General features: G+C 43.2%; 7 protein-coding genes across 7 annotated transcripts; 1 reads left to right on the top strand and 6 right to left on the bottom strand.

Moving 5' to 3' along the window:
- Nucleotides 1-56: 56 nt before the first annotated feature.
- On the bottom strand, nt 57-530 carry FSST1_010159 (uncharacterized protein; the record flags this gene model as incomplete). The annotated part of the gene is made up of 1 exon (XM_083233162.1): nt 57-530. The coding sequence occupies one exon, from the start codon at nt 528-530 to the stop codon at nt 57-59; it is 474 nt and encodes a 157-aa protein (XP_083079855.1).
- A 405-nt stretch (nt 531-935) lies between these two features.
- Nucleotides 936-2,230, bottom strand: FSST1_010158 (uncharacterized protein; the record flags this gene model as incomplete). Its single annotated transcript, XM_083233161.1, has 3 exons — nt 936-1,000; nt 1,048-1,314; nt 1,369-2,230. 3 exons carry the CDS (start codon nt 2,228-2,230, stop codon nt 936-938), a joined length of 1,194 nt encoding a protein of 397 aa, XP_083079854.1.
- Nucleotides 2,231-3,367: 1,137 nt separating this feature from the next.
- On the bottom strand, nt 3,368-3,744 carry FSST1_010157 (uncharacterized protein; the record flags this gene model as incomplete). Its single annotated transcript, XM_083233160.1, has 3 exons — nt 3,368-3,430; nt 3,478-3,567; nt 3,619-3,744. The coding sequence occupies 3 exons, from the start codon at nt 3,742-3,744 to the stop codon at nt 3,368-3,370; spliced, it is 279 nt and encodes a 92-aa protein (XP_083079853.1).
- A 1,462-nt stretch (nt 3,745-5,206) lies between these two features.
- FSST1_010156 (DUF3632 domain-containing protein) lies at nt 5,207-6,241 on the bottom strand (the record flags this gene model as incomplete). The annotated part of the gene is made up of 1 exon (XM_083233159.1): nt 5,207-6,241. The coding sequence occupies one exon, from the start codon at nt 6,239-6,241 to the stop codon at nt 5,207-5,209; it is 1,035 nt and encodes a 344-aa protein (XP_083079852.1).
- A 1,236-nt stretch (nt 6,242-7,477) lies between these two features.
- On the bottom strand, nt 7,478-7,895 carry FSST1_010155 (uncharacterized protein; the record flags this gene model as incomplete). Its single annotated transcript, XM_083223724.1, has 2 exons — nt 7,478-7,789; nt 7,845-7,895. 2 exons carry the CDS (start codon nt 7,893-7,895, stop codon nt 7,478-7,480), a joined length of 363 nt encoding a protein of 120 aa, XP_083079851.1.
- Nucleotides 7,896-8,680: 785 nt separating this feature from the next.
- Nucleotides 8,681-10,266, bottom strand: FSST1_010154 (major facilitator superfamily domain-containing protein; the record flags this gene model as incomplete). Its single annotated transcript, XM_083233158.1, has 3 exons — nt 8,681-8,816; nt 8,864-10,055; nt 10,107-10,266. The coding sequence occupies 3 exons, from the start codon at nt 10,264-10,266 to the stop codon at nt 8,681-8,683; spliced, it is 1,488 nt and encodes a 495-aa protein (XP_083079850.1).
- A 1,114-nt stretch (nt 10,267-11,380) lies between these two features.
- Nucleotides 11,381-12,991, top strand: FSST1_010153 (luciferase-like domain-containing protein; the record flags this gene model as incomplete). Its single annotated transcript, XM_083233157.1, has 4 exons — nt 11,381-11,506; nt 11,555-11,873; nt 11,925-12,042; nt 12,094-12,991. The coding sequence occupies 4 exons, from the start codon at nt 11,381-11,383 to the stop codon at nt 12,989-12,991; spliced, it is 1,461 nt and encodes a 486-aa protein (XP_083079849.1).
- Nucleotides 12,992-14,702: the final 1,711 nt, after the last annotated feature.

Below are 14,702 nucleotides of genomic sequence, written 5' to 3'. Positions count from 1 at the left end.
GAGCTATCTTTCCCTGCAGAATAGGAATGAATTGATTAGCTTGATGTACTCGAAAATTATTGCCTTTCGAACTGAAAACCTACTTGCATAATAAACGATGGGGGTGTCAGTTTCAAGACCTCACCCTCTAGTCTGACGACTCTTTCTTGTCTATCGCCTAGCCAGTTTGGAAAAGAACAAAGGGCCACGCTGATGTATATCAATGTTTCGTCTCCTCTGGCCGCAACATCAAACGTGCCAGCGTAAGCCAAGAAGTGCCTAGTTGCATCTCCCAGTTCCTCGGCAGTGCCGTCCAGTAAATTGTTGCTTTCCCACTTGATGGCTCCAGGTCTCATAAGTTGTGTGGAGACGTATCCATCGGGAGAGAACATGATGATTCCGTGTGCATCTTTCCCGATGGTGTACAGAATAGTTGGTTTAGCACCCGGGCTGTCGTAAAGCTCTGTTCGGCTGGAAATAAGAGACCATGAGCCAATAAGCTTATTACGGACCTCTTGAATTTGTGCCATGGTAGTGTCGTGGGGGGCCATTTCAATTAAAAATTCGGAAGTAGGGAAAGGAGCCTCCCCAATCGTGAGAACGTTGTCTGGTATACAAGCGACGTCCTTGTATTGTACTCTAGCATCTTGAAATAAGGCATGAACTGTTCGGTATCCAAGTCGCGAACGGTAAAGAGCCTTCGCTGAGATACAATGGTAGATCTCTCACCTGAGCCGGGAACCAATGGGACCATCACACCGACTAACACCGACTCGATGATTTCTAACCATCTTACCTTTAGTCATGGTGTCCAGTGATGACGACAGATTTACGAAGTCACAGAAAGTCAGAACTTATCTATTACTAAAAGTTTAAAAACTTCTAACCTTTATTTAGTATACTCCTAAAAACTCTGTAACGCTATGTCTAAGATATCTTGTCTAGAGGAATCCTATTTACGTCGAAGAAAGACCTTTTCCTGATATGAATTGTGTGATGAGTTGTTGTGAAGTGTCGGGCTCTAATCAAGGTGAGTCAAGGCTCTTATTTGTTGGAATTTGTACTTACGATACCAACCAACGTTATGACCGGCATTGAAAACTCTTACGAAGTGTAGATTCTCCACGGACTTGAAGGTCGCCTTTTGGACGCCGTCTACGGTATACGGCTGAAGTTCTGTTTGGAAAAATATTTCCTTTTTGGGCCAGTCCACTGTATCTGCGACTCTTTTGGTTCCAAGCCAGTTGCAGACGTAGTCGGAATCTCCAGCCCAGATAAGAACTTGAACGCCATCCCGAACAATGCGTGAGAGTTCATCTAGGAATGATTTGGCATCTATCATAGAGGTTAATCATATTAAATACTAGTAGATTGTGCGAATAGACTTACCATCGCCTGATGTGCGAATAGCAACTGCACCTCCATTGTCAGTGTAGTTGATCCTGGCACCAACTGCTTTCTGCACATCGGCTCTTTGTAGATACTCCACATGGTTCATAGGAGGACGAACACCGCCAGGTTGGATGTCGGCCATGATAAAGTCATCGGATATGTCGAGCGCTGAGGCCAGGATAGGTTGATCTAGCCCTGTCCAGTAGCTCAGATACGCAGCAAAGCAATCTTCAGCGGTTCCAGTCCCATCACACTTTTCTAGACTTGGGATGACTTCAGTATTGTACTTGGTCAAGAGTTCTTTGTGCAATGACTCGTTGATAAGAGGTCTGTATGAGTTGTCAAGCGCGAAGTCGATATTGGCTTTTTCTTGAATCCGGGCATCGAACCAGGCATTGCTGGCGCTGAGAGCCTTGATGTCGATTATGTCGCCACTGATCTCTCCAGCCTTGATTTGCTGGTTCTTATCAAGGATGTAATTGACGATTTCTGGACCGGTATGTCCACCATAGGATTCAGTGAACACAGAAAGTTGCCGGTTTTCATACTCGGTAAATGCCCCGAACCACAACTGGAGAAACTTCCAAACGTAGGGCGAGCAATCTTTCGTTGAATTGACATTTCCGCCATCACCATAGGAGAAGCCAGTACCAATCGGCTGATCAATGTAAAGTACATTGGCGTGGTTATTGAGACTGAACTCTCTCAAGGAGGGCTCAGTGCTGTTGTTCAAAATCTCACAAGGTCCGTTTTGAGTAAACATGCCATACTGCGCTGAATTGCCTGGTCCACCACCAAACCAGCTTACCAGAGGAGCTGTACGAGGCTCGTTTCTGGACTCAAAGAACCAAAACCACATATTTGCATCTTCCCCGACGGAGAGGTAGCCTGAATACTGATTGACACCAGGTGTGGTTTCGCATATTCCCGAGTTTTTGACGAAGGATAGTTTAGACCGAGTTGCTGCGTGGTAGTAATTGTTGTAAACTACATCTCCATGTTGTTCGGTGGATCGCTCATGGAATGATTGAGTCGGGGTTGCCGCTGTTAGACAGCAGGTTAGAAGGATGAGTAAGGTAGAGAATAGCATTCTTTGTATGGTTGAAAATACCGAAGTTCTTTGTTTTTTGACCGACAAGAACTCAAGAGGGAAGCATGGCCTCTTATTAACATGCCGTGTCTCCCTTGCTTTGTATACTCCTGGGCATTCGCGTATAAGCTGACTTGGCGCTTGGATCAGCGTTTTGTATTGGGTGCACAGGGACTTGGCTCTCCGAAGGATCACAACCTAGCTGACTTTGGTAGCTGAACCGACGATCCCTATCTCTCTGCTCCCACCTAGGGGAAGTTGATTGCCTATTCAGTTTTCTCATGCGTTTCCTATCTGTTAGGTCAATTGGTTTGTTGTGGTTGTCAAGGCCCATCAGAGAAATCTCACTCAAGAATGCTTGGAAATAATCGATGTATTATCAATAACAATATTTGGACAATCCCGCGCTGTCTGAAATCACGTCTGCCCTGACAACTATTTCTTCTTAAGCAATGTTTCCACCTTACGTGCACCAGCACATTTCGCAAATCCTTTTGTTTCTTGGCGTCCTCGGCCAGCACCATGAAGGCACGACAACAAAATCCCCAATTACGAAGTCGCCGGGCGTAAGTGTAAACACAGACAAACTTAGATAGTGAATAGGTCCTTACTGGAAGGTTTTTAATCATTCCACCTTGTAAAGACTTCAATTCATAATTTATAGTTAAACATCACATGCAGGAGATCCGAGTTATAAGAGATAGGGAAATCCACATTCTGATCAGTAACATATCTAGCTAAATACAAAAGAGTGTGCTGCAGATAATGGTCCTTTGGAACGAAGCCGGAGCTTTCTTCCAATCATCTGTCAGAAACCTGATATGCCTTAACCCAAATCGTGTGCGAACAAGTTGGCCTCGAGAACCACCACAGGAGAAAGGCGCTCAATGCATAGTGACGAAAAATCTAGTAGCAGGTGAGTTCTTTCTTGGCACTGTCCCACTTGCAGCTGTTGCCGTCCTTCGTACACTGGACAGTTTAGTATGGGTACTGGTTAAGGATGTATTAAGGTATACCTTTTTGTTATCAAACGAGGGGCAGTTCTGAAGAACGCTGTTGCCCTTGTCGTTCTTGTACTTGCATCGGTTGTCAGACTTGGTGCAGCTCTAGAATTCCGTTAGTCAGTATTTCTCTAGGACATAAGAGAATGAACTCACTCCCCAGTACTCCAGACGAGGGAACAGGTTGCCTCTGGCGTCAAGTTCTTGAGCGGGAGCGTCGATAGGAGTAGCTACTACGCCCATGGCGGCAATGAAGAGAGGGAGGATAGTTGAGAACTGCATGTTGAAGAATGTAGAGTGATGACTTCTTGAGCTTCACAGGTTAGGAACTTGATGTGAATGTCTGAGTGATACTGGTTGATCTGGTTTGATTCTTCACCTTGGTGGCGGCATGGACTCGTTCTTATAAAAATTCTTGCCTCGCAACAACAACGGAGAATTCTTGATCTCTCTTTTCACAATGCTTTGCTGGTTATCACGGAAGGGTCTCAGTTGCTCTGTATGCAATGCAACAGATCCTAGGACTAACACATAACCTGGAGGACCACAAGATGACTATATTGGATGACTATCGTTGCGCTTTTCGTTCACTTGGCACATCCTCTCATTGGCTCAACCGTATGAAATGAGCTGACTGATTGATATACGAAGACGACGATGCTTTGCGCAAGTAAGCAAGCTGAGTGGAGTTGATGAAGATCAGTCATCGCTCAGTGTTTGCAACTAACCTCTTGTAGAGAGACAATACTGTCAGGTTCAAAATATCCATTCGCTCATGGCTAACACAATTCCAAACTAGTTGCATAGTAGGTTTCATGTCGTTGTCTAAATCACCTTCTAGTTGACCGTCAGGTTTTGAGGCCGTGTATGTTCAGCCAATAGTTTCTTGTATACATTCTTTTGAGCAGGTCTTGTATTGCAAAACGAAGTGCACTGCTATGAAAAAGCCTAAACCAATAGTACAACAGAGAATGCGAAAGTATTACATCCTCAGATACATCCTGTCACTATTCCACGTCCAAATGATACTACAGGAAACCCAAATCCAACTGCCGACATTTGAAGTAAGCACTAAAGGTTCCCATGCAGCTTACTCAAACCCATATCACTGTCACAATGGACGGCAGTTCCTTTTTGGCAACTGAGCCTCGGCGAAGCCGCCTAATTGTCTGAAAACACATCATATTGCTACCAAAACGGCAGGAGAAGTTTCGGGGATTACTCTTTCTGTCAAGGGATCTCCGTTGCAGGGAATGTATAGGGCTCGGACCTCTCCGCGAGTAAGCTTACTCGGATTTTAAAGCACGGACAGCGGGTTATAAACTCATGCCGACGATCCGAACCGTCAAAGATGCAACTTACATATGTCTGTTGATATGTTAATCGTTTACGAAGCTGACATGAGTATTCATTACTAGATACGGGTGACATACGCGAAGCAATTCACTATTACATTTTGAAATGGTTACTGAGAACGATGTTGGATATTACGGATGAAAGTAGGTCGACAATGCTTTGCAAGGATGATTGCTATAACTAGTCTCCTATTCCCTAAAATGAGTGCTTCACCTCGAGTTTAATTAGTTCAATACCATCTGATACGCATTAAGGTTTAGTCTTGCGTTGCCATGAATGGGTTCATAAACGTTAGATAAGAAGATAAGTCCTGATAGTTAAGATACGTAAAATACTTGAAAAAAGCGAGAGCGTTCTTGGGAGGCGACTGGTTGACATTGGCATCTATCTATCCCTTGATCAAATCCTTCAAGCAAGACAGATGCTGATCCTGTTGTAGATCCTCACCACCGTTCTGAAACCCCCTCAGAATCTCCGAGTTCCGCTCCCCCACATTGGATACCATTGTGTCAATCGCGTCAGTGGCATACTCTTCGAGGCGATTATCATTGGCTTCCTTCGCCTTATCCCGGATCTCATGCAAGCGCTTGAGCCAGTACATCCATCGCCAGGGCGTAAACCCATTGGGGGATCGTTTCCCAAGATCTGACTGGACAAACATAGAACCCCCATGCCCAATAGTGCTCGCACAATCATTCCATGACACATCTGACAGCTGAACGATGTTGTATCCCGCTTCTTTGATCCACACTGAAGCTGACGGAAGCAAGTGGGCAATTTTGAGATCCTTGATGACCCGTTTTTTATCTTCATCATCTGACTCCCCAGACGTGCCAAGATCTCGGGCGTCTTCGAAGGTAGTGCGGAAGAGAACGAGGGCAATCTGACACATTTTGTCATTTCTAACACGTGTCGATGCCAACTTGGCCAAGAATGAGGCAAAATTGAGGCGATGGGCACCTGAGAGTGTTGCGCAATTATCGATCCAGAATTTGGTCATATCAGAGACCAAGAAGGGGAGATCGTTCCACAGTGTACCTTGAGTTGTTCGAGCGATATCGATCCCATAGGGACCCGACACGGGCCTGGTCAAAGGACCAAGTCCTTGGATTCTGACGATGTCAAGAACAAGTCGGTCATGTTCGGCCGCTTCATGAGACGCATGTCGGCTCAGTTGGTAATAAACGTGCCAGATTGAATGAAGATTGCCTTCGAGAGAGTCGATACCATCACCAATGTTGCAGTAACGGTTGCTCATGTTCCAAGTTCGATTATAACGTGCCATGCCTCGAAGTTCTTCGAATTCTCCTCTGGCAACGGATTGGCGTACATCTTCTTCATCCCGAGACATGCTCTCTAACAAAGTGTGTTCAGATATGCCTTTTGGAGAATGACTGAGCAGGACTTCACGAAGGTTGTCCATTGTGAAGTAGGCTTTTGACTTATTCAGAGTTGGTTTCGAGGATGAAATAGTGTTGTAAATGATGAAAGCATGGAACAAAAAATACTGAATTTATGGAGTCTACAATTCCTCCCGTACTTCGTTACACGACATCCCACTGAAAAGACATCAAAAGAACCCTGTCACATAGCCGCATTGACCCGTCTCACTGCCCCGCCTCACCCGACGTTTCATCGGAGATATTGGCAGGCTGACAGGTTCAGGTGCACGACTCATGGGTAGGTCCAAGCTTACGTGGTTGATGATCTTCATGTCGGCGTGGGATGACAACATGTAGTTGGTTCCCTCGTAAAACTTCCAAGCACCAATCACCACAGGATGACGAGGGCAACGACGGGAGAAGAAATCTGTAAGTTCTTGCATAAAGGAAAAAAACATACTTAATTGACTACTCTATAAAGTTGCGATGATTTACAGTCAATTAAAACAAAAATCTCAACAAGGTGCACTACAAGGAGGGTAGTATATAATGCATGCATATCAGGTTAAATGGTAGAAAACGGATAATTCTCTATTCATTTCTAGGGGCGGGGTTCAAACCAAGAAGCTCGAAACTCGGTATAAGGTCTTGTGGCAGCACGTGATACTCCACGTAAGAGGTATCCACCGCTTAGAAGACAACGATAATCGTCTGGTATAGGGTATTTTAGACGGTACTAGACAAGCTCTCCTGAGATTAACATTTCCAATTAGTTTCGCTTTAATACTGCAATCTCATTGAGTTTTAAGATTATATATATGTCGAATTCTAAAATCAAGCTGTGTTGAGCTACTGGGATAATATAGATTGAGCTTGTTATACTCTTCCAATGTTTTGCAAACCACTCATTCCATCTTCCCATTTCAAAAACCGCATGTCTGACTAATCCTATTTGAGACCTGATTCGTCAGCTGATTGCGTGTTTCCATTCCGGGAAGTTATTGCTCAACATGCCTAACGGACGTCCGCACTCTAGACATAGCCACAAAGCCACTAGTGGCCACCAGTCGCGGTTGCATTCTCGGCATTACCTTTATAACACTCGATCTGGTGCATATTGTGGATAAATGCATAATAACTACTAGCTTAATATTTGTCTGCAAGTTCCCTGTCACTTTATTCAGCCAGCCACAGAATACCACCGTGTTCCTCATTGATTATCTGATTCATCAAATATCCACATGTACCCCAGCTAGCCCCATAACCTGTAGATCCATCTAGAGGGCCTCAATTTCAAGCGCAGCCATACCCTTGTCCGGGTCGTCAATCGTAGTCACAATAGACTGAAGGTCATTGGGTGTATGGATCTGGTACAGAGATCCCTCGATGGCGTTGTAGAGGTAGTGGCTGCTGCCGAGCTCGAAAAGGGATATAGCCTCTCCAGTGTAAGATTGCATGGCAAAGAGGGGCTTGACCGTGCCTTCGAGACCATATCCTTGGGTCAGCTGGGCTACATCGCCATCTTCGCCCCATTGCATATCCCCGCCCATGTCTTCGTAATTGTTTGTCCAGTCACTTGGGGGCGCGACCTTTCCAACGTCAGTCATGTGGAATAATATCTCGGAGTGTACATTGGACGCCTACATCGGTATTGGTCACAAGTGTGCCATTGACCTCCTTGACGTTGTTGCTCATATCGTAATTAGGTGTAGTGGGATGTGATGTGATGTATTGTAATGCAGTGTTTGATTGATAGTGAAGAGAAGAAGGGAGCTGGCACAGGTGGATTTACGCGTCGTTGATATATGCCGCGGGGAGCCACTGATGTCATGGAGGCCCGAGAGCTGAAGTACTGTGGAGTACAGTCAGAAGGTTAATCTAATAACTCATTATCGCTCCTATTAGCCAAGCAGCGCAAACTGAAGTTGAAGCTTAGCCAAGTCCCTAAAGACTTAACAGTCTAGAGCGCAGGCTAACCGGTATAGCAGACAATATAATTAACTACAATTGTAACCACGATAGCATGCAAAACTTAAAGCTAGACCACTATTACTGGACTCTCTAATGCGGCGCCCACTCACATTCCGTATAACATTAGTTCAGTTGCCTCCAGCAGACTTGCAGTTATATCAGTTTCATCGTCTCTATAGACCTGATCAATGTTCTCACTGGGAGCATAAAGACCTCAGAAAGTGGGAGCTACAGTTACTCTACCACGCTCATTTTAAGCAAATAGTGAAATGGAGGAGCGAGACCGGTTAATTCCACGATCTTTGGCTAACTACCAGTGGCCCGCCAGCGATAGTCTGACTGCTGCTCGAAAACCATGTTATACTCACGAAGAAATATTTAGTGGGTAAGTTGCTTGATAATTTGTAAACTTTATGTAAAGTATTAATATAGATAAACGAATAGAACTAGTACATCTAATAACCTGACTTGACGGCAATATCGTACACCTAACTCAATATTGCAGCTGTTTAGTTAATAGATGTGGATTTTGAATCAACAGCCTTTTGTGTTTGGACACCTCCTTCTTCTGTCGGGTTAGTACTTTCTTCTGTCAGGTTACCACTTTCCTCTGAAAGAATCTGACTAGGTCTCTCTGCTTGTGGACTGCAAACTGTCAGATATTAAATTGATATAAGGGCCTTTTGACTTACTCTCGATGTTTCAACCACAAATGAAGGGCATGCGTAGCAATGAGAAGACCAATCGCGCATCCCAAAGCGAATGGGTAACCTTTCGGAAACCGGGGGCCCTCAACCGTAGGGAAGACAAGCAAAGGAGTCCAAGCTGTTGTAGATTGGGAAATGGCGTTGATCAAGACCAATGTAAAAGATCGTTCAGCTGGAGATGCTCGAAGTTGCGTATTGACCCAGCCATGGAGAACACTAGACAAAGCGACTGATGCGTAAATGGTTGAATATGCGAACCAAAGTGCTGACTCTGGAACATTCCATATAGTGAGGATAATAAGGCCAAGAGCGTTCCAGACAGTCGACACTGTGATAGCCCACGCAGGACCAAGGACCAGATCTGATGCAAAACAAACGAACAACGTGTAGAAGATACCAAGGGCCGGTGCGATAGTACCTAGCTCATTGACCTTTGCTTTCGAATACCGTTCCAAACTCTTGATCCACAAGAGGAATGATCCAGAGCTGCTGTGGATACCAGCGTTCCAAAAGAGTATATCAACAGCAATAATTCCCCAAAATTGAGGACTGAGAAGTACCTTCTTCAGATGAACCCATTGCATTTTGCCATGAGATTGGTGTCCTGCACGTTTGAGTCTTTTCTCTCCGACATCGATATCATGTTGATTCAAGACTCGACGGTTTGGTTGATCCGGCGTGCCAGGGATAATGAGAAAGCCGAAGAGGCCGACGGGGATGGTGATGAGTGAGCAGATGATGTACATCCAACGCCATCCTTCCAAGCCATGCACACCATCAAGTCGAGCGGAAGCCCCAGCTTGGATAAGGCTAGCTGTAAGAGTTCCAAGAGATAGGCCAACATAGAAGATACCACCTCGTCGGGCAATTTCGTTTCCTTTATACCAAGAGCCGAAGAGGTAGTGCATGATTGGGAAGAATGCAGCTTCAAACCATCCGACAAGGAATCGATAAGTTGCTAGCTCGGCGAAGCTCGTGACTCGGTATTGCAAAAGAGTAAAGACGCCCCAAGCGACATCAAGAAATGGTAGGAGCCAGTGGATGGGGATGTATGTGAGAAGGAAAAAGAAGGGGATCTGGCCGGTAACAGCGCCGATGATGTAAAATGTCTGGAGTTGGACGAGTTCATTGCCTTTAAAACCGAGGTCCTCCTTGAGACCAGCAACATAGGCATTGTCTATGCATTGTTAGCGGATGAAGGTTGGTGGAGATAAGTCCTGTGACATACTCAAGTTGGACTGATCGATATACTTGACCCAATATGCAATTACCGCGTAGGGGACAATGAGGAGATCAAGTTTGGTGATGAACTTGCGCTCTTCTGGGGTATCGGTGTCGGAGTACCATTGTATATGGTACCACTTCTTCTTGTTTTCAACGACAGGCATTTTGACAGAAGTGTTCGTGGAAAAGAACTGCACAAGCTCGTAGGATCGGCAGGGTAGACACTTTAAAGATATGCGAACTGAAGCACGAGCCTGGAGAGACCCGTTTGAAACGCCACTACATTAGGTTTGCGTTCTTTATCGCCTCGCGTAGAACTAGTGCTACTTTGGCGTATTGCATGATTTGACGTCACGTTGATGCGACGGCCGATTTTGGGAAAGAATAGATAAGGAAGTGGTACAGATTAACAAATTACATTACTTGTCAAACCTGGATTCACAATGGTTTGCTTAGTTTTTTTTTTTTTTTTCAATTTGCAAGTCACATCTAGATGTGAAATTGACATTTAGAAGAATTTCCTTTCTAGGCAACTATGGAATAGAACAAAAATTTGGATCATGTAATTGTTTAATAGATTAATATTAAAAGATGCATGTTTTAGATATAAGGGCTTATTGGGCCCAGTACCAGAGTTAAGATATGCTCTAACAAGCGGGGTTGATTGCGTGCTGCTATGTCGCAAGTCAATCCTTGAGATTAGCAACCAATTTGGGCTAACCGCAACCGTTCTGTCTCTTGTGTTCCAAATTAAGACTTATCTTTCCGTTGTGTGAGAATAAGGTTGCTCTTGGAGCCCTATGTTTCGTGATATACCGTCCTCACTGCATCGATTAGACTTTGAGAAGCCCCTCCATCAAACTTATCTTTCCGTGCCGTCTAGTGGATCGTCGGCCGTCGAGTTTTCGCTAATCCCGTAAATATGACCTGTAGTCGAGACGATATGTGAACGGCCGGGAAATCGTTTTCCTGAAACGCCAAAAACAACAACTGCAGGAATCATGCCTCCAGCGTAATATCCGTTATCGGGATCACGCAAGAGTCTCAGAAACTGACTACACCAGCTTCCAGCTACTATTGAAGGCGTGATTGGTTTTGCGGGATTACCCCTCGCAAAATGTTGAACCAGGATGATATAATGTCATAATGCCGCGACTGTATTGATAAGGATTCAACTATCCATCTGGCCTAGAAAAACATCTACCATTATTGCTAGATCTTGCAGATTGACAGAACAACATCATCTAGTACAATTAAGCCAACTATTCAATAGCTATTATGGCGTCCACTCAACCCGCAAACAGTAGTGCTGTCAATGCAAGCAACAATGAGCCCAAGAAGAAAATCATTATCAATGCATTTGACATGTCGACCATTGGACATCTTTCTCCCGGCCAATGGAAGGCAAGTATTTTAATAGAAGCTTAACGATACGCAACTAACTTTCTGCAGAACCCAGTGGACAAGTCAGCAACCAAGCGAGATCTTCAGTATTGGATCGACCTCGCTAAGCTGCTTGAAAAGGGAGGCATCAACGCACTCTTTCTTGCAGACACATACGGCGGATATGACACTTATGAGGGAAAGCTCGATAACTGCATTCGTCGCGCTGCCCAATGGCCGATGACTGATCCAACTATCCCGATCAGTGCTATGGCAGCCGTGACGAAGAATTTGGGGTTTGCCATCACTGCTTCAACTTCGTTTGAGCCGCCGTTTCTCCTTGCCAAACGCTTTTCGTCGCTTGATCATTTCACACGGGGAAGGATTGGTGAGTCTGACATTCGTACGAGCTGTTCCTGGTTCTGACAGTGACTTCAAGGCTGGAATATCGTTACGAGCTGGAAGAAAGCAGCTTTCAAAGCAATTGGACTGGACAGTCCCATCGCACATGATGAGAGATATGAGCAGGCTGATGAGTATCTACGCGTTCTCTATAAGTGAGCCTTCTTAGTTCCATGGCTATCAACCGCCCACTGACCTGAATACAGACTCTGGGAAGGGTCCTGGGCTGACGACGCTATCTCCCCTGATCCAGAGAATGACAGCTACGCAGATCCGGATAAGATCCGAACTATCCATCACCATGGAAAGTTCTTCGACTTGGATACTCGTCATATTGTCGACCCATCGCCTCAACGAACGCCTCTCCTCTTTCAAGCTGGCACCTCGTCAGCCGGCCAAACTTTTGCTGCATCTCATGCCGAAGGTATCTTTGTCTCGTCCCATTCACCAGCAATTCTGAGGCCCAAAATCCAAGCCATTCGAGAACAGGCTGCTAAGCTAGGCAGAGATCCTCAGTCTCTAAAGTTCTTTGCAACATTCACTCCCATTATCGGCCGTACCGATGAAGAAGCGCAGGAGAAACTGGACGAGCTTAAGAAGTATGCCTCTACTATTGGCGGTTTGGTGCTCGTCAGCGGCTGGACAGGCATCGACCTGTCGCGAGTCCCGCTTGATCAGGAACTCACTTCTGCAGACTCACTTGAGCACCATAGAGTCCAAAGCCTTCTCGATGCATTTACTGTGACGAGTCAGGACATTCCAAAGTGGACACCTAGGGTGATCGCAGAGAAAGCAGCTATTGGAGGACTTGGACCAGTTGCGGTTGGAAATCCTCAGAAGGTTGCTGATGAGATGGAGCGTTGGATCAAGGAGGGCGACCTGGATGGTTTCAACATTGGATATGTCACAACTCCTGGCACTTTTGAGGATCTTGTGGAGCTCTTGGTTCCTGAGCTTCGACGAAGAGGGTTATATCATGAGGTTCCTAGTGGAGGGGAGTATACTTTGCGTGAGAGGGTCTATGGCGCGGGTCAGGCTGGTTTGCGTAGTGATCACGTCGGTTCACAGTACAAGTATGACGTGTTCAAGGAAGAAGAGCAATAAAAGGGCTGAGGAACTGACTTAGCGCTGCAATTATCTTTTAGTTACCACAATACAATCTCACCGTAGGCTTAGATGTCAAAGTCACATGCCGACACTGCTAGCACCGGCGGGCTGTTTCGTATGTTTTCCCTCGAGGCCCAAGTTTGACTCTATCACTGTCGGATGTAGTTTGCTTACCAGTCTACCCAACATTTGGGTAACATGATTATTTTTCGGCACTCTTTATCCATGAGACCAGGGACTGAGATTAAAGAGCTTAAGAGGATAACGAATGAATAAAAATCCGGATGCTGAGAAAAGAGCAACGTTCAAGGGTCTTTCTCGTCAAGGACCTATACTTAATTTATTATTTATCTCCTCCTGGGTCAGAACCCAGATTGCGGCTTTATCATCTTTGTTATAAATTTTATAATTATCGTAAAGCTTTTCATAGTCGACGTCGGTAGCATTGTCATTAAAATCTCGGACTACCTTAACTGACTTAAAGAGAGGCTTATAGAACTTCTATAAGAAAGATTAATCCTAGGTAGATAGCACAATTTTATAACTCCCAGGACCTGCTTCTATACTTAACTATATATATGCACTCCCTAGGGATATAGATACTGCCCGGTTCCCGCTACTAATTATAAGGTATTAAATTAACCGCTAATGCCTCTCTCCTTTAGGTAGCTAATATATAGAATTTAAACATTAAATAATAAGATTATATTAGTAATCCTTATGCAATTAGGCTAGCGTAAAAGTAATTACCTCCTATAAAGTTATTAATGAAAATATTTATATTAATTATAAACTGGATTTAAAACTTACTCTAGCTATATTAAAGGGCTAAATAAAAGACTTTAATATTCTTTTATAACTTAGTTAATACTTAATAGGGTAAAGTTCCTTTTTATAATAACTAATTATAGATAAGTACTTAATAACTATATTAATAATTATAAAATTAGCTCTAATAATAAGTAAGCAGGGAACTATAGCTAAAAGAATAATTAAATTATATATATAATAATTAAAAGTTATAAATAGTCTAGATATAAGTTAATTAAATTATAGGTATTATAACTTATAAGTATTTCTTATTTAAGATATATAAATATATAATATTAACTGCTATAGTATTATAAAAGAAATCTCTTAGATAAACTTAATTAATTAGAATTTATTAAGCTATTAAGCTATTAACCTTTAACTTCTTTTACTATTACTTTAGCTTAAGCAGTATATACTTAAAGAACCTATTTAAGTTATATTTTTACTTAAGCTTTTTTAACTTACTTAAATTATCTTTAAATATTATAGTTAAATTAATAAACTCTAATACTATTAGGGATAAGTATATCTAAGATTTAATATAAAGAAAACCTATAAGCTAGTTATAAGCTTTTAATAATTATATTATTACTTCTACTATTAAAATCTTATTATCCCTTAGTCCTAGGATTTTAAATATAATATAAGGCTTATAATATAGTAAAATAGAGTTAAAGTTATTAGGACTATATAATAGGCTATTAGTATATAATATAGAAATAATAAAGCTATTAAAACTATTATAAGGAATTTTATTTATAATATTAATTAATTTAGCTATTACTTTAAGTAGTAATATAGAGATATTAACTATTTAATATTAATTAAATACTTTATTTAATATTATATCTTTAACTATAGTAATAAACCCTAAGGTATTTATACTTATTATATC

This window comes from Fusarium sambucinum, chromosome III (assembly GCF_050947815.1).
Source record: "Fusarium sambucinum isolate potato_lamoka chromosome III, whole genome shotgun sequence".
In the NCBI taxonomy this organism is placed as follows: Eukaryota; Fungi; Ascomycota; class Sordariomycetes; order Hypocreales; family Nectriaceae; genus Fusarium; species Fusarium sambucinum.
The sequence above is the reverse complement of the archived record's forward strand: the minus strand, read 5'-3'. Positions and strand labels throughout refer to the sequence as shown.